General features: G+C 41.5%; 1 protein-coding gene across 2 annotated transcripts in view; it reads right to left on the reverse strand.

Annotated features, from left to right (window-relative positions):
* RGL1 (ral guanine nucleotide dissociation stimulator like 1) overlaps positions 1 to 17,788 on the reverse strand; it is a 75,234-nt gene extending 57,446 nt beyond the window's left edge. For both annotated transcript variants that reach the window (XM_038183154.2, XM_038183153.2), the window contains exons 1-2: positions 17,561 to 17,788; positions 16,649 to 16,759 (exon numbers count right to left, since the gene is read on the reverse strand). Coding sequence is in view for 1 of the 2 variants with exons in the window: in XM_038183153.2 (XP_038039081.1) it covers positions 16,649 to 16,759; positions 17,561 to 17,587 (138 nt within the window). In the remaining variant the exon portion in view is untranslated. The remainder of the gene's footprint in view (positions 1 to 16,648; positions 16,760 to 17,560) is intronic.
* Between the last annotated feature and the right edge of the window lie 6,398 nt (positions 17,789 to 24,186).

Raw genomic sequence — 24,186 nt, forward strand, 5'->3', positions numbered from 1 at the left:
ACTACTCAGAAATGTAAAGCTCATTTTTCATCGGTGCCTACATTGTTGGTAGTCAGACTGTGATGCTTTTCCTGTGAAAAGTCGCACCATCTTTTTCTCATCCAGGAATGTAATTTAATTTGTGGAGCTCATCATTGCTTTCTGCTGACTCAGTAGAAACAAAGAAAGTCTTGTATGAGACAGCAGGCAACACTACTGAACTCAAAATGGATTTAAAGATGCCAGAAGTAATAATTCTGTTGCATAATAACAACATGAATACACATTACATAACCCCAAATGGTTTTATTCATCCTGATTGTATCATTGGCTTTCCTTTCACACTATAAAGCTTGCTCAAACAGTATGCAGAAATTAAAATTATACTGACTCGGGAAATAAATGTGAACTGCTACTGCACTCAGTGTAAAAAATAAGGCTAGAGTGATAGATTTTAACAGTATGATGGAAAATAAAACTCTAGGTGTGGGGAGATTAAGTGCATTCTGACAGAGGAGAAAGCATTTAGCAGAAGAGTGATTCAGATTTTAAAATAAATTGAACTGGAAGCAGACAGTATTTTTGTGGAAGAAAAAAAAAAAACAAGGAAATGTTGTTACATGTTTCATAATAATTACTATGTGCAATCTCGATTACTAAGCTTTTTTAATATTTTAAAACAGGAATAGGTAAGTAGTAAACCATTTTTTATGGCCACAGCATGAATACATACCTAAACTGTATTACAAATTTCATTTCAATGGCTGTGCTTTTTACTACCCTTTGTTTTGAAACTAAGGGATCTCTTCAGGGTGGGGCCTGAGCAGAAAAAGCAGTAATAGTAAGATAACATTACCTAATACTGAAAGTTACTAGCTTCAACTTTTATTGAAGTACTAACAGAGCCCAAAAATATTAGTTTAATCAGTAGTTCAGGCCAAACTGCATTTTTACTACATTATCTAGATATCCCAGGGGATGTGATTATGGAGTCTGTTAAGCTTCTTCTTTTGCACGCACACATTTATGAGTACTCATATGTATTTGTACCACACCTGTGACAGCAACATCCTTGTGTCACTTCTATAGCTCTATTCTCTACGACAAATTCTGCACTTTGTAGGTAAACAGCATAAGCTTACGGTAAAGAAGCATATTATGCATAAATGACTGCATTCTTGTAGCTACAACATCTGCCTCTTAACCCACCTCATCTGACATTTCAGGAGGCAGCGCTGGTTGCGTGAGCTGGCGCAGAACCTGCTGCAGCCGTTTGTACTTTGTTTGTAGAATGCTGCTGCAACGGACACAAACCAACACACGCACATAATTATGTGGAAGTATTGAGTCAGAACCAAATAAGCATAGCTTACAAGTAAAGGAGAAAGAGCAAGCAAAAACAGCAGGCTGTAAGATAAAACAGAAGTCCCCCACATTATTGTCTGTCTTTTGTGTGTGTGTGTTGTTCAATTACGCATCAGGAGTTAATAGCACCTCTCTCTTCTTCTCTGTCCTATTCTAACTCTACGACCACCTCAAGTTTTCTGAACAAGACTATTTTTCCATGAAGAAGAATGCAAACTTTGTGGTTCAAGTAAGTGTGCAAGAGTTCAATTATGTTTCATCCGCTACAGGGAGCAGCCAGCAGGCTGATCGCGCAGCCAGAATCAATCTGTGGCACTCAACAGGAGGAATGCAGAAGTGTTAGAGCTGACCTCCAAATGAAATACATTGATGTTACTTATGAAACATTTCCAGCAGCACAACAGTGGCTGCCATGTCAAAATGTAAGTCACCATTCCTGCCCTAAAGGGACTCAACTCTAAAAAATACGAAGTGCACTGCAGGCAAAGCCAGAGATTACTACAAACCAACCAAACGGAAAAAAAATAAGGATGTGTAGATATATCTTCCTAATCATTTTCTTGTTTCTTGTTGCTTGTAATGTATGAGCTGGCTTCCAAACACACCTCAGGAGCATTTGGTTAAGTAATCTCTTTTGCACTGAAGACTACGGTTAATCCCGAAGGGTGCAGTGCCTTGCTACTTGCATCCAACACCACTGAAGCTTTGAAATGTTACCAACCTCATCTAGTGAATTCAATCCACATGAGTACTGTAAACAACTGAAGGACATTCTGCACTTAAAGATTTGAGTCAAAACAGTAACTCAGTGTGATTCAATGCACACAAGCCAAGATGTGGGGCATAAACTGTTTTCCCCTGTGTCTAGGGGTAAATAACCCCTTCCACCACTCTTTAATATGGGATGGTCTATTTCTACTTTGGGATATATAGATACTTGGAAGTTTAACCCACTGACTTCTTAAGCATCAGAAGAAGAAGCCTGAGCTAATACATAACATATACAACAGGTCTCCAGTTTGAAGCTATGACAATTTGACCATGTCACAACACATTCAGCCCTTCCTATTGTTTAACCATTCCAAGGCCTTTGAATAGAAAATGTCACTTTATAATAAAAATTATGTTGTTCTACTTGCACAAAGACTCCGTGGACTCCCCAAAAAAAGAAGGAAACAGCTATTAACTGGGATAAAGCTCGAACCTCTGCAAGGAACAAGGCAACTATAAAAAGCAGCTGAAGGGGTGGGAGGGGAAAGGAAAATAATTCTTTAAATTGCTTTCAGAACAAAAAAGGGGGGAAGAACATAAGAGGAAAACAAATGAAAGAACAGAATATAATAACAGGATCACTCAGACAAAGCAGTTTAAGTGCCTACACCTTATTAGCGTTATTGCTGCCTGTGGCAGTGTTGCCAGCTGCAGCCCATGGGCACAAGCTGGGGACCCGTGCAGCATGGAAAGCTTCTGCAAACAGCAACAAGCTGCCCACCCCTCCACGTGCCGCGCTGCTGGGGTCCTGCGGGAAGGCTTCAGGGAGAAGGAGAAGCACTGGGGGCTCAGCCACCGCCCCCTGTCTGCACAGGAAGGTCCGAGAAGTCAGGCCTCCGATCTGTAGGCAGCAGAGTATATGTACAGCTCTCCAAATTTCAAGGGAAAAGCAGCACGGCAGGGTCAGAGCGCACATCAGGACCATGCAGGGCTACGGACTCTGGACCTGCAGTATCTTTTTAAATCCACTATCACACTTGTATTAGGTATGGTGCAGATAACTTACTAATAATTAATGTGCTCAATATAATAGGCAGCAGTAAGTTCATTCTGTAATGATTTCTTGTTACTCTTAAGTAATGGGAGCCAAGTGAAGCAACAGCAGCACCGGGAACACCACGAATTTCACTGGTGTTTGAAGAACACAACAATTTCTGCACTAATGCAGGGCTCAGCTACACAAAGAAGGTTGCAAAAATCCAGACACAAGCTGGTATTTGGACATAAGCTGGTGGCAAACAGGAACAAGTCAAAACTCCATCAGGCTGCAACCCAGTAGTGTGACAGAGGAAAAGGCTGGAAACTGCTACCATACAGAGGGGCAGAAAGCTTCACACCTAAGGTGGAGGCTGCCAGATTTTGTTTTGGTTGCCAGAGCTGTCTAAGGGCAGCTACACTCCGATGGGCAACAGATGGCTTGTGCAACTAAACAGAGAGAAACGTAAGAAGCCAGCAAAAAAAGTCTGTTGAAAGTACTACCCTCAAAGGTCACACTGTGACACCCAGATCAGAGAAAAGATCTGAAGGGCTGGAGTAGGCAGAACATTAAATCTTTCAGCACAACACTTGGAAGCAGCAACAAAAAGCAAACAATTCTGCAAAGCATAAATAAAGGGTACTGAACTAAGTGAGGGACATTATTCTTCCACTGCATAAAAGGTCTGATGAGACCACATGTAAAGTACTATGCTCTGTTCTGGCTGCCTTATTTTTAATAGCTTAATACCTTATTTTTAAGGCAGCTATTATGAAGTTGAATGGGGTAAAGCAAAGGGCAACCCACATGATTCCTACCTTCACAGAGATTAAAACGCTGAGGATGTGGACATTTGTTTTATGCACACAAAAAAAGGCAGGATCTGAGCACCCAAAGTTCTTGTTGACCAGAACGAAATTGTAGGAGTGCTGGAAAACAGGCACAGATTATGTTGCAATATGGCCCTGACATCTTCTCTTTTGGACATTAAAGTTCTCATGATTCTTTTTATGAGTGCCTGTGTTCAATTTTATTCTGCCTTGTTAAATATTTGCTGCAAACAAATTGAAAACAGAACTTTATAAACAGCAACACATAATAATTATCATTTTAAACTAAACTAGAGTATATTTCTTCTGACAACGGCCAGTGCTACAGAGAAAGGTAAAGAAATAACACCCACAACATAAAGAACAACCAATCTAAAAGGAAACACTCTGCTCAACTGCTGGAAGTGTTTGTTTTAAACCTAAATCGCAACAAATTACTTGTCTTCTATTTTAAATTTCATGCAGTATTCATGTATTTGTTCTCATTATTTACGTAAATGTCAAACCTTTCTGAATGGCCTTTCCAGGCCACTGGACTCAGTTACTACCAGCAGTGTCCTTCAGGTTAATTACATACAATTAAAAGGAAGTTTCTTCTTCCCCCTCATTTTCAGCACACTGCTTTTCTATCCCACCAAACACTCCTTGGAGATGAAGCATTCCTACTCCACTCACTATTTGAAATGTCTTTGCTATATCCTCCTATTCATTTCCAGTATCAAGTCCCAAGCCTGTAAACATTTAACAAACACACTTACTGTTAAACCTGCATGTCAGCCTGAGTTGCACCAAGACTCAAATTTAACAGCCCTCACCCTCCCAGTGTCTCCAAATGCCTCCAGTCGCGTCCCATCTGTGGATCCCTTTTCTATTTCACAGCTTAGAGATAAGGGAACAAGAATAAAGGACAGCAGAGATACTACTGTAATCTCTCCAGCAGTAATTTCTAAGCTCCACTCCATTCCCTCCTTGCCTGCTACAGCCAAAGATCTGAGGTTGCTTTCACAGCTGGTGGTGGGCGAATGCTTCCACAGATCTCTGGACTCTCAAAGGGCCAGGTCTTCTGCCCAAGTGGTTCTAATTAATTTCCTTCTGGGCATGAATTGTTTCAGTGTGCTGCTGTGCGTCGTTAGCCAGCTGCTCCTTGCTGCATATATGCCACATGTGGAGAAGGTATCCAACTGATAAAGCTACGAAGCCACTAAATAAATATTACCATGCAACTTTGACAGTTAATGCTTCAAACTCTTCAACCTTTAAAAAAAAACTTTTAAAAGTTTTAAGTCAGATCATCACAGCAATGCTTTTTTTCTCCTCTTTTCCCCACCTCCCAAAATAAAGGAGAACCATACCACATCCAAACAACAGCACTGCTGCTGAGTTGTACGCCCCACCCAGACGCATAGTTCTGTACTGTGTTACGCTGCAACATACTTCACATTGCCTGTCTGGTGAAAATCTGTGGCTGTGCTTTGAAAGTCATTTGGGTGAAAGATGCTGTAAGAATGCAGCATTATCATTTCATGAGGATACGTTTTCACTTTCCTTCTGGTGAATTATCACTGGCATGGTACTGAACTCCAAAGCAGCTGTGTTCAGGTACTAGCATGAATTCATTTTGGTCTAAAACAGAATGATTTCCATAAAAAGAAATCCACTCACACTTCAAGAAAATTCTTATTCCAGGTGTAAAAACCTGGAAAAAAGATAACAGACTTTATATTTCAGCCCTAAATGTAGTGCTACCTGTTGGCGCAGCACTTATGGAAAACTACAGGTCACATCTCAAGAGCTCATATGGCCACTTGAGCGTGAAAAAAAAATGAATTTTGGTGAGAATCAAGGCAGAAGTTGTGGTAGAATGCAGGTGAGAATACTGACAGCTCCCTGGAGATAACTGCCGTTCAACCACTGGATCCTTTACGGATGAGGTCTAGACGCATCCATGATTAGTGTACAGAAAAACTTGTAAGTGGCACGTATGGAAGTACCGTTCCATCATACAAAGAACAGCCTGTCCAACATCCACTGGGCAAGAGCAGCTTTACTGCTGGCTGAGCAACTCACAAAGGATGTACGTCTTGCACTGAATGGTATATTCTATTTTTCTGGTGTAAACAAACCACAACACCAAAATTTATGCATAAAGATGTTTTACAAGCTCCGATACTATCTTGCTGGGGTAATAAACAACACTAAGAAATCACACTTATTTTGCCTCTGGTCTGCAAGATAGCATACACCAGCTGCACAAAGCCCAGCAAGAATACAAATCCCACCGCATCAGCATTCAGTTACCCATTTCCCCCCAGGTGAGCCCATTTTTCTTTTAGGAGCTAGGCCATGAACTGATTGCTTTGTGATCATTTCTGTACACAGCTGCACCCCCTTACAACACTGGCTACAGGAAGCAATATATTCAGAAAACAGATTCCTACAGCAGTAGTAAAAGACGCAAGTTCAAAGCATGCATATACACACTGTCACTTAACATATTTTTAATTAGCTTTACCAAGGCTAAATTTAAATCCAAGCGTGACTAACATGCTTGCAATGCTTCAGCCTGTTTCTTAAATGAAAACATCAAAACCCAAACTGTAAAACTAATGGTTTCTCCAGGGCTATTCTCTTTACAGCATCTCAGTCCAGCTCATATGCTACTTCTCCCAGGCTTTCCGATGACACATAGCCACGTTCGTTGCCAACACTTCTTTAACTCAACAAGTGACCTAGATCTTCCAACATTCAGAAGGAAAATGCCAATTTCTTTTCAGAGCAAGCCGATTTTTTGTTATTCCTTTCACTTATTTCTTCTTGGAGAAGCAAGGAAAGTAAAATTCAACGAAGTCAACAGCAGGACAGTTAAGATCCTATATTTAAGGGAGAATCTTTACCATCCAAGAAGCACAGTTTAAAAAGACATGGATCCTGGCTATCAAAGGAATTCCCAGTGGAGAGAAATAATAGTATGGGGCGTTGTTACATTCTACATGTCACAGTGAACTGAAACATGCCAAAAGCAAATTTTCATACATAAGCAGACTGGCTGAAAGATTTCCAAAATGCAGTCACACACAATCAGTGCAAAAGAGCCAGAACAGTGCAGTCTACAGCAACATCTGCTCTTCTGAGACCTCCCTTACCTCTCATTATTCCACTTAATAGAACAATCATTAGCAGGAGATGCACTCTGCACAGCCCTGTAGGAAGAGAGGCTTCTTGTGTGCCTCTCCCTAGTTTTCTGTGGCCAAGCAAGTGTCCCGTAGCCTCACTCAGTGTTAATAACATGCAAGATTAAAGCACTGCAAGCCTGTCACCCTTTGACAGTTTGGAATGTGAGGTTTTAAACTCAACTGAGAGCATGACATCATGCTGTAAAGCTAGTTACCCTTCTAATTCATGCATCTTGTATTTGGGACTGGGAAACTAAAAGATGGTAATTTTTGAGACTTCAATTTTAAAACTCATAAACAGCTCAAGTTTCATTTTCAATTGTCTGTTCCAAAGACAGCACCTATTACCCAGCTGATGACTGCATCTAAGAATGCTACCTGGAATATCCCTACAGCACAGAAGTGTGCCCAAACCAGGAATTAAAGAATGAAAAATCTGTAAGCAGTCATTAATAAGGGCCATGATGCTATGGTATGATTACGCCCACAATTGAAGGAAAGGGCAGGAGGAAAGAGCCTACTCAGAACCAAAAAGCAAGCTGAAGAAGATTCCAGGGTTTTCTTTTGAAAACTATGTAGCTGTCTACAGGTAAAATCACTTGATTTTGAAGTCTACTATACGTCTTCCCCGTGGGTCTCCAGCAGTTGGCAGGTATCTTACACCATGAAATCACCATGAGTAGTGCCCATTTTTCTTCATTCACCATCTCCAAGATAGTTCCTCAGAATACAGCATTTGGAGTGGGACAATAGAGCAATCTGGTCTCTGCAGGGTGCCTGTCAGCTCCTTGGGAACTGCTCTTCTGCCTCCACCAAGCATGTGGCCAGAACTGAACCTTGGCCTTGGTCTGGGTAGTCAGGACAGGCTGCAGGAACCTGGTTCCAAAGAGTCAGATTTAGCCAAAAGGGACCAACATATGCTATAAATCAAGAGACAAAACACCAAGCTGCAGCAAGGACAAAGATTGGTAAGTCCTTGCCTACTGGCTGCGCAGGAAACTACACATGACAAGAACATCTGGGACCTGAGGGTCCAGATAAAGAGAATAAAAAGGAGATTAAAAAAAAAAAAAAAAAAGATAAAAAGAAATCACTGAGCTGGCTCAGAAGGGCATACAGGAGGGCAGGAGCAGGCTTAGAGAAAATGTTAGGCTTTGCATGTTCCTAAAACGTTGATGGTTCAAGGCACCATTTAAATTGCAACCTGTATTTAGGAGGTCAGTGTTGGAAAGAAAAGAAATCCAAGCTAAAAGTTCTGACATAGCCTTCTCTTTGACTTGAAAAATATGCCCTAGGTCCTAACTGGGAAACATATTACTTAGAAGTTCTTGAACTAACTTTTTGACTGAACTCTCCAAAAGCAGCTTCCTGCCAATATATGTGACTGCAGAGGTGTTTAGAAGCCAAACATGTGGTCATATGCAGTGTGCTACATGAGACAATTATGCAAAAGTCAGTTTTGAAACAACATGCAGTTCTCAGAAAAGGTTATTATCCAATACTGTCAGTGCAAAAAAAAAAAAAAACATTAAAATATTTAGTGATAGAATCGGTACTTCTCACCTCTTCCCCATCTCAGAATTGTGAAAGCATTTAAAGCATCCTTTCACAGAAGTTCATTTGTAGTTTTTGAAGAACATGTTCAGCTGTACACCCAATGCTATAGCATTAAAGACACCTTGAGATGTAATCTTTTGAATCAATCTCTGACTGAATAAACCCCAGAGCCAGAACTCCAGCTGTGGCCAAAAAAAAGTAAGCAGAAAAATAAATAAATAAAAATATAAATAAATGCATATCTAAAGTCTGCTCTAGAAATATAACGAAGGGCTACCTAAATCAGGTGGCACTGGTATGAGGAAGCTTATTATTTCACCATTATCCGGATATTTAAGACACAAGAGAAGAGCAGTCTGCGGCATCCATTAGCGCAGCAAGTAACTTAAGACTTGAGGACTGGCTCACAAAACTCGGCAGCCATTTAAGATGTGGAGATACAGGCTCTGTATGGCTCCTCCAGCACAGAAGGCTCAGGGGAACTCCAGTTCCTGGCTGCATTTCCTGTGACCTGCCCCAGTAAAAACTCCAGAGGCAGAGTGCCGGTCTCCTCCTCTCTCCTTCCCCGGTAACACACTCCGGCAGGAAAAACACTTGCAAGCATTGGGGAGCCCCTCCTGTCCCAAACTCATTCCTCTCTGCTCCCCTCAGATTCCTTGAGTGCTGGCACAGTTCGCCCACCCCTCCCTAACCTCTGGAAGGGTGAGATAAAGCACTCCAGCTGCCTGACAGGGAGGTCTACAAAAGTGAGTTCCCAGGACTTCAAAAACTGGTTGTTTTCATTTTGTAATCTTGTCCATCTGCCCATGCCGCACCCACACCTTTCACCGCTCATTTTCTGCAGCAGTGCATCCACTCTATCCTTCTTATGCCATCAATCCCACTCCTGCAGTTCCACACCAGTATTTTCCAACATTTTCTATCACCCTTCTCATACTTTTCTGCCTCTGCTTCTCCATATTCTGCTTGCCAAAGTACATTCAGACATCTGCACCAACAAGGCACGCTCCATCCATTCCACTGCTGTCCCCTCCTGCCTTCCCCACCAGTAATCCTCTCACACTGCTTCCAGAACAACCTCAAAAGTAAAATTGTGTTGGTGTTTTGTAAATGTAAAATCTCCTCTTCTCATCTCAGTCTCTCCAGCACCAGGACAGCCTAGCACCACTGCCTGCCGTGAATTAAGAAAGGCTTTACAACCCTGGCTTTTCTTCACCAGCCTGAATAAGACAACAGGGGACTTCTACCACAAGGCAGATGTACCAGTTTTTCTCCTCTGCAGTCTCTCTTCTCTGGACTCTCCTCTAGTCTTCATCTTCTACACATAACCTGGATCTCCTTTCTTCCCTTTTCTTGAACTCCCACACTTTTGCCCCCAAAATTTCCATAGCAATGATCTACCATAATCTTCCCCTTAGCTGCACACCTTCTTGTTCTTACATTTCCCCTTGGAAACATACAATTGGAGGATATCGTGTTCTTCTGCTACCAAAGGAAATTACCTTATAATCCTTTTCACCAACTAATCCAAATCCAATGTCAATGCTGCTGGGTTCTTTACTTCCTTCACTCTTCCTGGAGTGCCACTCCACTATCTCATTGCTATGATGAATTGAAACTTTCTTCTAATTTCTAGCAAGGTCTATGCCAGTGTAAATTTATACCTGGTGTGAATGGTTCTTTTCCCTCCCTTGTGCTTATTTCATGATTTTTTATAGGTATTAATCACTGTCTTCATTTTGTTAATCTAACAATGCTGTACTGCTCAGATAATAATCAGACACATTTATCATTTTCTTGATGATCTCAAAAGTTCTCTACTGTCTCCCAGTTTAAATCAACTTTTCTTGAAAACAACCTGAATTATACAGTGACCCATAACACCATACAAAGGGGCTTACATTTCCCATCTCTACTGGCAATAATCTAAACTATTTAAGCATCTCATTTGCCTTTTCTGTTTCACATTATGCTGGTGGGTCATATGTCCTTTGATTAAAACACCCCAAGTTGGAAGGGATAAAAAACAAGAAAAGAATCAGCCTATAACAGAAGTTCTTTGAATTCTTTCACAAATATGCCTTTGCATTCTGTGCTGCTTAATCTCAACCCACTTCTGTTGCACTAATCCCAAATGTCAGCCTTGTAGGATATTTCCATCCTCCAGGTGTTTTCTTCCTCTGCCAGACCACCAGATTTCATCAGCATGCTTCTGCTTTCATGTCACTGACCTTAATGAACACACACCAGCTCGGTCACAGGACTGACTCACAGAACTCCCGTAGGCACCTGTCTCCAGACCAACAGTTCCTCTTTCAGCTTGAGCTGCAACACCTCCTCTTCAACAGCTCCTTTACCGACCTTATAATTCCTTAGTCTCTCCTGAGACTTTTTTTTGAGCCATTTCAATACTAGATTTTCAAACAAAAAACAGATTAAACCCAGAACCTTTTCTGAATCCAGAAGATCAGTTATGTTTGTGAGACAAATATCTTCTGCCTACCCATCACATCTCCCCCATCCCACCCCAAATACAGCTACCACATTTCCTATTCTCCAATCGTACAATGTTATTATATTGACTTGACAAATGAATTCAAACTCCTGACTGCTCAGCTATTATTTTGTGTGTCAGTTCCTTTCTAGTTCTGGGCTGGAAACCAGAAGCTGCCCAGTGCAGGCATATCAAGCTCTTAGGCAAAGAGAAAACTTAAAGACATGTGAAAGGCTCGTGTGCCATCATTACCATCAACCTTTGGGTTCACCTTTGGCATACTTGCAGAAAATACGCAAAAAAAAAAAAAAAAAAAAAAAAGTTTTTTGAGTTATATGGAGATTAAGTGTAATTCCTATCTCATTCTCTCTGTGAAGATGACTTTTGTTATTGCTCCTGGTTTTATATGCCTGACAAACCCTTGACTGTTTGTTTTCATTTGCCTTGCAAGGCTTGACTTTGGCAACTCTGATTTTAACCCTTAGATAACACCTTCTCAGCTTATGAGCTTTTCTCAGTTTGTCCAAACCTAATTCCTTAAAAAAAAAAAATTAAAAAAACTTTTGGATGATTATTTTTACATATTTCTCTGAAAGGCTTCCCCCTGCCATTGAAATTCGAAGTCAGCGTAGCATTTGCAATTTTGCCTGTCAAACTTCCAAGCTCACACATTCAGTTCCCTGAACTTCCTACCTGATTTCTCTGAATACTTCCCCTACTTTCTAAGCATGCCACTGCAAAACCAAGCATCTCATAGACCTACCTCCTCTACTTACCTTCCTATTGAATCTAAGAATTACCTGAAAACTGATGTAAGGTAAGCCCTTTGACACAGCATCATCTCTTACTGGATCACTAATATTTCATGAAGGAATCAGGTAGCAATAATATGTACTGCTTTGGTTCAATTCTTGTCAGGTTCATCCACTGAGGTAGCCTTAAATCACCCTGTCTTTGTTATTTACATAGTCATTCATTTTCTTCCTGCCTTACTGTCCTACATCATTAATTCCTTTCTCTTTCCATCACTGTAGGTCCATCCTGCTCTCATTTAGCCCTGGTGCATCTTCAGTGTGTGCATCCCCTGGCCTCTGGCACTAACAAAACCATCAGGCCTATTATCTTCACTAGAAAAGCCTTTTTTCCTCTCCCTTTTCTTCAATTTTGTCCAATCCATAGTTGAGCAACTTCAATATTTCAATCTCATCTGCAGTGCCTGCAGTCCTGGCCCCTCAAATTCTCCAGCCCTTGTTACTCTTTGCAAAGGACCACTTGAACAACTCCCATGTCTGCCGTGTGAAAAGCATGGAAGTTTCTTGCCTGTGCTCCTCCTCTGCTCCTGTCACTTTTCTGACAGATCCCATCCCACTCCCTTGTACCTCTCTCTCTCATACCTTTTACCTCCTGTATTCCCTCCCCCTCCTCTTCCAGTCCAAATGTCTTACAGACTCTCACCTCTTAAAAATTCCCTCACTCTCTTCACTTAACTTCTTTCCCTGCTGCTTTTTCCTTTCTTTTCAACTCCCTGTTTACATTTCTGTTTGTGATTTACAGGAACTCGTTGACTGGAGTTCACCTCTTCCAACACCATTCATAGTCAGCATACTGCACTTGGCAACAGAAATTCAGGTGTTCAGCAGCAGATCTACTTTTAGACCACTATAGAGCCAGGGCTCTGATCAGTAGAGCCACTGCTCTACTCCTCTTATCTGCTTCTGGCTACGGTATGACTCAGCTGGTCTCTGAGACTTGTTTCACAGGTACATCGCTGCCAGTTCAAGATCAAATAGCCCCACACAATTTGAAACTTTTCACCTGTCTTTTCTGCTTTGTTGCCTTTTCTTCACGGACAAGAGCACCATTCTGTTTGACACACACAGTGCCAGCCTCCCTGTGAGCTGTCTTCACAACCTCAGACATAAGCCGGATCTCATGCTTTGGGTTCTTTCTGTGTCATGGTTTTAAAATACAACCTTCTCTTTCTAGCCATATCATTAAGATTCTTTACTGCACTCTCAAACCTTCTAATCCAGTTACTGATACGCCTTATTCTCTAGTCTGATGTAATCCCATTCAAAACAATGCTGAACGTCAGCTCAAAAGGCTGCTGCAGAAAGCATTCGCATCCTGCCCTGACCATGCCGTCCACCTATGTAACTCTCTACTTCCCCTTCTCTTCCCTTTCCTTCTCTTACACACACACACACAAAAAAAAAATTCAATCTGATTGCACAGCCTTCATGCACTGCTCCCAAGCTCCACGCCATCTTGCTGAAGACCCTGCCTCCTACCACAGGTCTATTCTGGAGACACCTACACCCACTTCATTTTCAAAAAACTGTCCTTGTCCTTTCTCTTGTTGAACTTTTCACGCTTGGGAGGGATTCTCTTTAAACATCTCCACATTTGGCTTTGGAAATTTTCTTATGGCTCTGTATTGCCTTGATGTTTACAAATAACTTGAAAATCATCATCAGACTGCTGGGAAATTCATAGCTCTGCCTTGGATACCAACCAGCAGATGACATAACATATGTGTACAGACAAGCCTCATTTGATACTTACTAAGTAAGTTCTTTTGGGTCAGGTTAGCACTTTTGGGCAGCATCTATCACAGCCCTGAGCTATTACTAGGGCTTCCAATCTCTTTTAATACTGTAGTGCCTAAAATCCTAACCTTCACTAACTGTTTAGTGACTCGGTATTTAGTGACAAAAATAGTAGTTATTGGCATCCTTTGATGTCTAACATTAAATTTAAAGCTAAGAAATGTGGTGTTTATACAAAAGCTTCACAGTGTTAAAAGTTATGGAACTGCTGATGACTGTGTAAATTGCAAGCTGTTCATTTCCTCTTTTTATTGATTATAGAAGTTTGAATAGACATTTTTGCATTTAAATAGGCAAGCGTTCACAGCACTTAAACTGTAACCTTACGCTTGGCTTTTAAGCGGACTGTTCCCTCGAAATAGGGCCTGTCTTTCAAGAACCCTGGATGGTTTGTTAGGATGGAAAATTTTAGAAGTTTATTAGACCTCTTGAAACATAAGAAATTTAGGGTCACTCACTTACCGGAACCTCTACAAGAATGTATTTATGGAAGATTTCAAGACTTTATGCGATTAAAGATTGGAAATAAGCACCAACACGCTTGGAACAAATCAAGCCTTTTATATTCCCTTTAACACTTGTTGTATGAAATTTTCAGACATGTAAGGTAATTTACCATCTAATGCTTTTCAGCTGAAAACTCTCCCAAGCACTTTACAAATGCAGCACCACTAGATCAATCCACTCTGGAATCACTGGATCAAACCCCTGCTCTGATACCACACAATATTTAATATCTGCACGCAACACTGACGTTTCTGAAGAACTTCAGCTTTTCAAGTCACAGGGCACTTGACCTGCTAGGGTAAACCACCAGAACCTCAGTGACTTAAGAAGGTCAAACTAAGTAGGCCTTTGCAGGATACAAACTGACACTAAGTCACTGTTTTTTAAAGTTAATCCACCCATACACATAATCAGTAACAGAGTTACTATATTCACTACCATTAAGGCTCCATACTTGATGATCTGCAAATACACTATTCCCATATTCTTCAGCTGACCTTGAATCTTCAACCTTAACTTGACTTACAGCAACATCAAAAAGGACCAGCATTGATACATACAACAGCTTTTTAATTTAGTGCTATGAATTCCAAACCATTGAAAAAAATTAACATCATAAAACCCTGTAAGCTCCAGATTAAAAAAATAAATAAATAAATCACCTGATGACAATTATAAGAGAGACAATTATGCTTTTCAAGGGAAAACTGCTGGAGGCAGGAAAGCCTATTCATAAATAACGTTCTGGGTTATAGGCTATTTATTGACCTCAGGATCACAGTAAAGCCATTAATAAAACAAGATCACAAAAATAGCTTAAAATATTTTATGTTCTGAAGAGCTTAGGAGAAACAAAAAGCCCATATGTTTAAAAATATTTTTAAATAATGAGCATGAGATTATTGCTCATGAAAGACGCCAGCTTAGAAGCTGAAGTCACCCATTTATGCCCAGAACAGGTGCAGACTTCTGGCACACTGCCCATTCCCCACAAAGGGGGCTCAATTCTGACCTGAAGAACCTAGCATTACACACAGAAAGTCAAAAGTCATCTCTGTGACCTTGCAGTCCCTTGTCCTCTTAGTAAGATAAGTATCATCAGCTGTGTTGGTCTGAGGAACACATACACACTCTCACTTTGTGACTATGACCAAGACTTCACAACCTCCTGCCACACAGAAGGAACACCATCTCTGAAACAGGAAAAAATCCTATTTTTCTGAAGTATGCTTATGAGACACAAGTTTACTCACAATGATCTCCGATTCTTTCAAAACCACTAGCTGGAAAATTTACAGGACTTCAAAAATACTTTCTAATATTTTCCCCCACCTCCTGGTAAAAACAGAAGGCAGAGATGGGGAATCTGCCACTCAAAGGAAGCAGACTTGAAATTATCTGTTCTGATTAGAACTCTGTGTACTTCTTGCAAACATGGAAAAGGGAAATTCTAAGCACTATCTGTATGCAGGACAAAATCTGCTTATCTTTCTTGACCATGGTTTCAGCATTTCTGTATCACTTTATGTCATGGAACTTCACAGGGAAACTATTTGATATAAATCTCTGGGTAGTTTTAAAAGTCTTTACAATACCAACCTGGATGCTAGCACAAATCAAGCTCTTACGTTACTGCCTTTGACCCTGATGAAAATCTATTAACATAAAATAGCACCAAAGTTACAGCCACCTCTTGATGATCTGGCTCGAACTGCCACAGCCGCACTGATTCCAATGAAGTGAGGCCAGGAACTTGGCCTGACAAGGGGAAGGCACTCAGCAGCGTGCCATGTTAATTGCATGTAAGTTTATTTCACTCTCTACAAAACCTTTGTGCTTTAAAATATACCTTTGAAAACCAGCACATATCTGTACTTCTTGCAGAAATGCTGACCAGTAAAAGGAAATACAAACATCTCATCTGCCTGAAGAGGCAACACTGAAATAAGACCAAAACACACATTCACTTAAATTTTGAAGAATTTTCTGCTAATTTTTGAGAGACTCTCATTATTTAAAATACCATGACTGTTTGGGGTACTCAAACCGGATTCCTAGCAGCAGAAATAAGCTACAGTCCACTATGAATAACTGTTAAGACCAAGCCATAAGCTAAGATCCTTATTTCTGCATTAAGTATCATCTGATTCATGGTCACAACTGGTCAAATCGTTTTTATACACATTAGTAAAAAAGGAAAAGCCAACACGAGAGAGTTTCTTCAGATAACCCCGATGGACAACTTCATCAGTGTTGTTTCTCATTTTAAATGCTGAGAACAGTCAGTGCAAAAAGTTAAAATCATAGCAATTCATGTGGAATTCAGCTCCCTGGAGCAGGCTCCAAAGTCCACAACGCCAAAATGCCACTGCGCCAGCATTACTTACCCCTAGCCATCTTGCTCCTTTGTTGGCAGCCTGCTGAATCTGCACTCTTTTCAGGGTGACATGGTAAACAGCTCCCTCTTCTACTTCTTCACCCCAGTCCTGAATTGAGCTCTGCCAGAAAAAGAAAAAGAAAAAAGGGAGTGAGAGAGAGAAAGGAAGGTTTTCTCCTCTTCTGCTAACCACAATCTATACCAGGTGCTCCGTTGCTTCACACAGAGCTCAGAGCAGAAGACAGGCTGCACAAAGTACGTACAACAATTGAAGCAGCACAGGATACTTTTAGACTGAGGGAACACTGGAGATATTCTTGGCAGGCTGTCCTTTCCTGTGGTATCAAGATACCCTGACTTTCCATTTAGCTATTTTTCCTAGACTAGCACATATTTTAAATAGTTGTACAAAGTCTTTTCTAAGGAAATAGTTTGGTTTTGATTAGCAGTCTCTCTTCCCTCTCCCTCCCACCCCCTCTTTTCTAAAGCAATTAATCTCTTTGGCCTCTCATTTATGGCAGAAATTGCGCTTTTTAAAACTGTTGAATTACTTACGCAGACAGCCTTTAAACTTTGAAGCTAACAAGCACCTAAAATACAGCAACCCTTTATTCCTTCTGACAGGAGAGATCCAAAGCGCCCGCGGTTTCCTTTCCCAAAACCTATTATTTCAAGCTACAAAAACTTTACGGAGTCGAGGCTTTAAAACTTGCAATAAATAAATAAATAAATATTAAAAAAAAAAAAAAAAGCCCAACGTCTTCCAAAGTTTACCATGCGCTGGGCTGACGGCTCGCCTCCCGGGCTCCCAGCCGTACAAAGGGGCCCCGCAGCGGCCGCTCCCTCCCGGCCCCGCTCCCCCGAGCCCCGCCGCCCCCGCCTGACAGCGGCGCCCCGCGGGGGGTGAAGGACTCCCGGTTACCATTTTAGCTCTCCACAGAAATCTCATTCTCAGTTTCTCGCCGGGCGCCTCGACGGGGCATGCTGCTGCTGCTGCTGCTGCTGCTGCTGCTGCTGCTGCTACCGCCGCTGCCGCCGGGCGCCAACGCCGCTCCGCCCTGTCAGCGGCCGCCGCCGCCGCGGGCCGGGCCGAGCCGTGCGGCCCCTCGGCTCCGCGGCGCGGGAGGGAGGGAGGCAGGGAGGCGGCAGCGCCAGGCCCCGCCTCAGCCCAGCCCAGCCCGGCCCCGGCCCCGCCGAGGGGCTTCCTGTTTATGGCGGGCAGCCCCGGCCCGAAAGTTGAGGCCGCTTCGCGTTCCCGGGCCGGGAGCCGCGTCCGAAGCGAGCGGGGCGGCCGCTGCCCGCCCGTCGCCGCCTGACAGGAACGGCCCGGGGCGGGGGGCACGGGGCGGCAGCCGGGGGACCAAGAGGGCTGAGGTCCGGCCCTGCCCATGCCTCAGTCCCCCGGGGGGATGTTGGAGCTGCTCGAGTGTTGCCCTCCGCAGCCCTCCAGCCTGCAGCCGCTCCCCGCGACAGGGAGGCCGGGGGCCATGCAGGAGGGGTGTAACAGAAGCGCAATAAACTGCGGGGTCGTGAGGAACACGGAGCAGATGAGGGCAGCGTGGTCAACGGTGTAGGGGAGCAGGGCTGAGCTCCTGTCTGGGGAGATGAGGTTGAGGGTGATGGAAAACAAGAAGGGGGAAAGAATTCCTACCCATTGGACCTGTACATCAGGAAGCAAATCCTGACTCTGCACCTGTCTCACCTTAAAAAAAAATAAATAAAACCAAACCAAAATCAAAAAAAACCTTTTCCTACTGCTGCAAAGTAATAACACACATTAGCAGCCTCTCCTCATTGCTCAGCCATGAGGCCTACTATCACAGCAAGCCACGGCCCTCTGAGAGGCTGCTGGCTGGACCTTCTCCAGGTCCACTGGACACCAGCATGAATACGCACAAAGGCACTGACTGGGGTGCTGCCCCGTGAGACCCAGGCCTTGGTGCTTCTATCACCTCCTAGAGCAAGGAAGAGACAGCCACCTAAAACAGTTCTTTCAATTCAGCCTCCCTCCAAGGTACCTGGCAGCTACTTAAGAAGAAAACTTTTGATCTTGATTCTGTAATTACAGACTACTGTCTATTTATTTTCCATCTTGACAAAGACTAAACCCAAAACATCCTTATTTTTCTAATAGGGCATCCCTCGTTCACAAACCAGCCTGCATATACCATGTCTGTCTTCCCTGTACAAGCAATAGCCGCAGACATCAGCATGGTAACACAAGGATCTCAAAACACCTTAAAAACACTAATTTAAAATGCCTCTTGAGCTGGCATCATTGTTTTGTTGTTTGTTTGTTTTGTTTTGTTGTTGTTGTTGTTGTTTGTTTGTTTTTTGGACTTACAAATGAAAGCAAAGTTAAGTATACAAATTATTGTACAAGTCAGTGAAAGAGGTAAGAATTGAACCAGAGAGTTCAGATTTCCTCAACCTTAGCTACAACAAGCAGCAGATTAACATTTATACACAAGTGTTACTACCAGTTATCTCAGGAACTATGCTGGTTCAGAGACACTTGCAGCTGCTAACATGAGGAAGCATATGAAAGTGAGAAATAGTATTTTAAGCTATGAAATTAAGCTTGAGCTGCGTTGTTACAGGTGAACAGATCTGATTATTCTACAGGCTGTGCAGTTAGTTTATTTGCCTAATACTGAAGTGATCCAGAATGTGCTGAGGCAGATACAAACTTAATAATCTAAAATTTACTGTAGCACACAAATTGAAGTCTAGATTTTTCCAAAGTCCTTTGCCTTTTGTAAAACTGCACACAGCCTTTAGAATGCTTTAGATTTTGCAAATGGTTTTCCACATCATAATTTTTAGGTGCAAAAAAGGAGTCTGCATTGAATTCATGTAGCTAGCCCAGCAGGCATGCAAGCCATTTCAGAACAAATTGCAGCTGAATAGGACAAGCATATGTTAGCATATGAAAATGGATATCCAGCTACAAGGAATATAACAGCAAAGCCAAATAATTACCCAGTACTGAAATGAAAGTTCTTTCACAGTATGATATTCGGGTGCCACAGTAAGTGCACTAGTGCACAACCATAACTTTGGATGGCAATAAAAAACAAAGAAACAAACAAACAAAAAAACCAGCTACTATTTCTAACTATTTCTCTAAAAGCAAGAAAATGGCAGCAAGTTCATACACTGGGAATAAGCTCACATATTTGACCCAATTTAGCTTCTGCTGAACTAAAACTCTCAGACTAGGTCCTTATGGAACACCTTCTTATGGAGAGACAAGCTCAGCACTTTTAATTTGAGGTAGGGCATAAGCCCTCTCACGGATGATGTTTCCAAATCCTCTTGGTCACTGTCAAGTGACAGAGGCTCTTTTAGCAAGGAGCACCAGATTAACTCATCTAGTCTAGCAAGTAGCTAAAAAGCTACCCTTTTTATTAACTAGATTGTCATTAGTCATGCTTAGAGTTGACTATTTTCTAAATAATTTTTAGCAACAAGTAAGTTTTAGCAACCCAGACTCTGTAACATTAAGCACAGATACACCTTTCTAATAAATGCATAAAGAAGGCAGAGTGTTGTTATCTGGGTCTTTCCAGCATCATCCACCCTTTGCTGTCACGGACAGTGAACTCAGACATAAAAGTAGAAACATCTTAGAAGCAGCTGTTTCCCAGCTCAACAGATTTCAGAGTGAGCCTTTAAGATAATACAAATACAGTGGGATATTTGATTCTGTCGTGTCCTCAGACAGCTGATCAGGGAGGGAAGTATCAGAATTGACTTGGAGGAAAAAAATCATTGTCTTTGCTAAGAGTTACTGCTCTTTGAGGAAGAGGCAAAGGGAAAAAAAAAAAAAAGCAATAGTATTAAAATGGTGTGTCTTTTGTGGAAACTGCTGTCAGTATTTGCTTGATTGAAATTGGAATCTAGTTTTTTTGTTTATTTGTTTACTTATCCCCTTAAGTCAGTCTGCATGATGAAGCTTCTGGAAACTGCATTAACTGCAAGCAAAGGACCAGGACATCACACAGCACAACTTAGCCTGACAAATTCATTTCATCTTACTTTAGTCCCTATTGCATATATCAGCTCGGAAAAGCATGTCAGTGCTGGCTTTACCTTAGCATAACCTGAAACGTTTGCATCAAAGGAACTAAAGTTTTAAGATTCTTTGATGGACTGGAGCCTAGACCCTGAACTCAAAAAGAGCTGTAGGTTCAATCCACCATGGGACTGAGTTTTCTCCCCACAAGAATTACATCAAACATTTCACTGTAGAAAGCCCATAAATCAATTTTTCAGCAGATTTTCAGTGAAAAACTAGTTATACAAATCATCTGCCAACTGTAATATTTGCAGTTTTCTAGTTCCTTGGAAGTCTGGATTTTATTAATAACTGTCTCACTCGGTAAAAGGATATTTGTAGGTTTGGGTGGCATCTTCTTTAAAGCAACTGCCAGGGTATGGAACAATGTTTTCCAATGTGGTGTACCTTTCTTATGCCACAGCATTTACTTACCTTCCAGCTAAACAAGGAGGTCAAGTTAATATATATTCTACATATTATATACAATGTTTTAATTATATGTATATATAATATACTTCATCTTCTTACAGATCTTGTCTGTATTTATACCATCAGCTCTCACAGATCCAACTATGTTTTTATGTGAAGTATAAGAAAGTTCTCTCAGACTGGTAGTCTTTCAAAGTAAATGAGGCATACTGTGCTGGCAGACTATAAATTTGGAAGGGCCCATTTTAACTCCATTCTCTACGAAGCTTTTGTCATTAGCTTTTACCAAAACATGCATGTCTGTGTATGCATATATATGTATTTATTTTGGTTTTGTAGAGAGTAATGAGGATGCTCAGTCTAGACTCCTAAAAATGTACCTTACATCCAAACACTGATTATTCATTGCTAGAAAGGTGTACATTGTACATGACTTTCATTAGTTGCATTCTAAGGCCATTAAGTAGTGTTCAACAGCTTATTTTAGACCAGGAGATGGGATCAGAACGCACAGGAAAACATGAAGACAAAGCAGGATCTGAGTAATCTAAAAGATGTTCTGTAAAGGTTTCAAGGACAGAAGGACGCATGAAGAAGTTGAAGAACAGCCTGCAGCTTAGGTTACTATAACTGCTGCTTTGTTCTTTCAGCAGGCTTTAATCATGAAACTGATCTATACCCATGAAAAACACTCATGGCCAACATTGTGTTAAATATTTGGTTCTTTCCAAATCATGTTTGCATGCAATAGCTACATTCCTGTCATAATCAAGCCCTGTGTCTGCCCTTTCTACTGAATCAGAGTTGTTCCTCTCAAAGATCTGAGCGTATATTCCTTCCCCGTTGCAACAAGAAATACAAATCCGCTTGTAAACGCAACCTTACGCTTCTCACAGGGAAATGTTATATAAGGAAATATTTTGGGGCTTGGAAAACTCTCAAACTGCAGATCATTGACCACTTATAGTCCAGAACTTGCTGACTGTCCACAGAGAAATAAGTTAGTCACACAGTGATGATTTTTCCTTGTTTTCAGCTGTTGCTACAGCTGGCACGCAGGCGGTTTCATGAGAAGACAAAGCAAAAGACCTATAAACCAGCTGGAAATAAAGAACAGCTAGTCTTACTGCTTTTACTAGGGGCCTAGCAGAAGGAGAAGAGGAAACACAAGTCAGAGATACCCAAAAAAGGAAAACATTCAGGAGAGCAAAGGAAAAGGACAAAGTAATCAGGTGCTATAAGAATCGCACCAGGCAGCTTCTGTGTGAAAAGCTATGCATCGTGTAGCCTAAAAGGAAAGAAGCCAGGTACCAGAACCCTGCATGCAAATTAGTGTCACTGGAAAAGTATCATCAGTGGGAGAGGGGAAGTTAAAACACATAGCTGTTTCCTTAGTATTTCTCCAAAAAAGGGCAAACACCCCTTGCATTACAAAACCATAAGTTTCACTGTGTTCCTGTCAGTGGCACTGCCAGCTCAAGCAGTTTGCACTCCCTGGTGCTTAGTTGTGCCAGAGCTATAACTGTTTGCATGTTGGATATGCTAGAAATTTCCCTTAAACATTGTTCGGATATTACCTTTAAAAAAAAAGGCAGCAATGGCTATCACTTCAAGGGCACTACCTAAACACATGCAACTGTTAATCGGAGGAGAGGATTTCATGAGACAATCTTTGTGTTCATCCTATAGAAAGTGTTGCAGTCTAGAGAATAAAGCACGTACAGAGAGACACCCCTGTGATGAATTGTGCATTAGAAGTGCATGCCTACAAAAGGAAATACTGCTTCTATTAATACTATTAATGCTATTTCATTAATTATTATTGGTCTGGTTTCTTTATAACCACATTTAGCCCATGCTTTCTGTTTATGGCACATACCCTCAATTTGATAACTACCAGGTGCTGCAGACTACAGTTCTTAAGATTGAAGCTATTTTAAAAGGTAAGAAAATTCACATGCAGGTGATCCACAAAAGCTACACAATGCAGAGACTACAGAAATGTGAACACAAACCAGTCTCATATTGTGTTTTAATTACTGTGGTCTCTGACCTGTAGCTTGGCTACAGAGAGCTCTTCACTACAGCTGCCATATGAAAATCACCTGGTAATATTCCTTTACACTGTGCACACCTGAGTTCCTGCTTTCCTGTCAATTGCAGTTTGCCATGGAATCCTTTGGATCCACATAACTTCCCACGTGCTACAATCCTACCTACACTAAAGATCCTTTACATCACAAAGCAGCTCTCTGGCACACATCTCATGCAGTCATTTCCATCAGTACAGCAGCAGTACTTTGCACATACTGTGTGCTGATGTAAAGGATAATAGAGTTAAGTCAGGTCCTCTGTGTTCCTCATTTGAAAATAAATTAATTTGCATACTTACATTATTTAAATGAATGAGATGCACTGTTACTATGTGTCAACCAGGAAGAAAAATTATTGGGATCAAAAATTAAATTTGAATTTCAAACCACTGACTAATCAAAGAAATGTTATATAACACACCAAATGCCTGATCTTCCACTGGCTGCAACCTTTGTGATCCGTACTCCTCTGCAAAAAGGGAAAAACAATGTTCCATGCTCGCCCTGCACAGTGTTAAAAGATGTGACAATGTAGTAGCAGCTCAGTAAAGAACCAGATATACAAGTTCATCGTGCTCAGTCTTCATTGACACTAGAACTAAATGGAGGCCTTCAAGTAATTGGAAATATTAACCAGCTTCATTGTAAAATGCCAGAGGAAATACAGCAGAGCTCCCATATAAAACTACATTAATGTTTCGTAAGGCTGCCTCATTACCAATGCTAAGTCAAAAAATTATGTAGTTAAGGAAGCACATGCAGCCTTCCATTGACCTCTCATTTCACGTGATTGCAATTAGATAAGCATGCACTGTTTCACAAACTATGCTGCCCAATAGGGTATGGGATGTTTTTGTATAATCTTAGATCTTGGTAGCATATCTGTTCCACTCAGGAGTGCATAGAGTTCCACTTGTTAAGACGCAAAGCAATGGTGCTTGCAAAACCGTGGTCACATCACCA

Source organism: Anas platyrhynchos, chromosome 8 (assembly GCF_047663525.1).
Source record: "Anas platyrhynchos isolate ZD024472 breed Pekin duck chromosome 8, IASCAAS_PekinDuck_T2T, whole genome shotgun sequence".
Classification (NCBI taxonomy): Eukaryota; Metazoa; Chordata; class Aves; order Anseriformes; family Anatidae; genus Anas; species Anas platyrhynchos.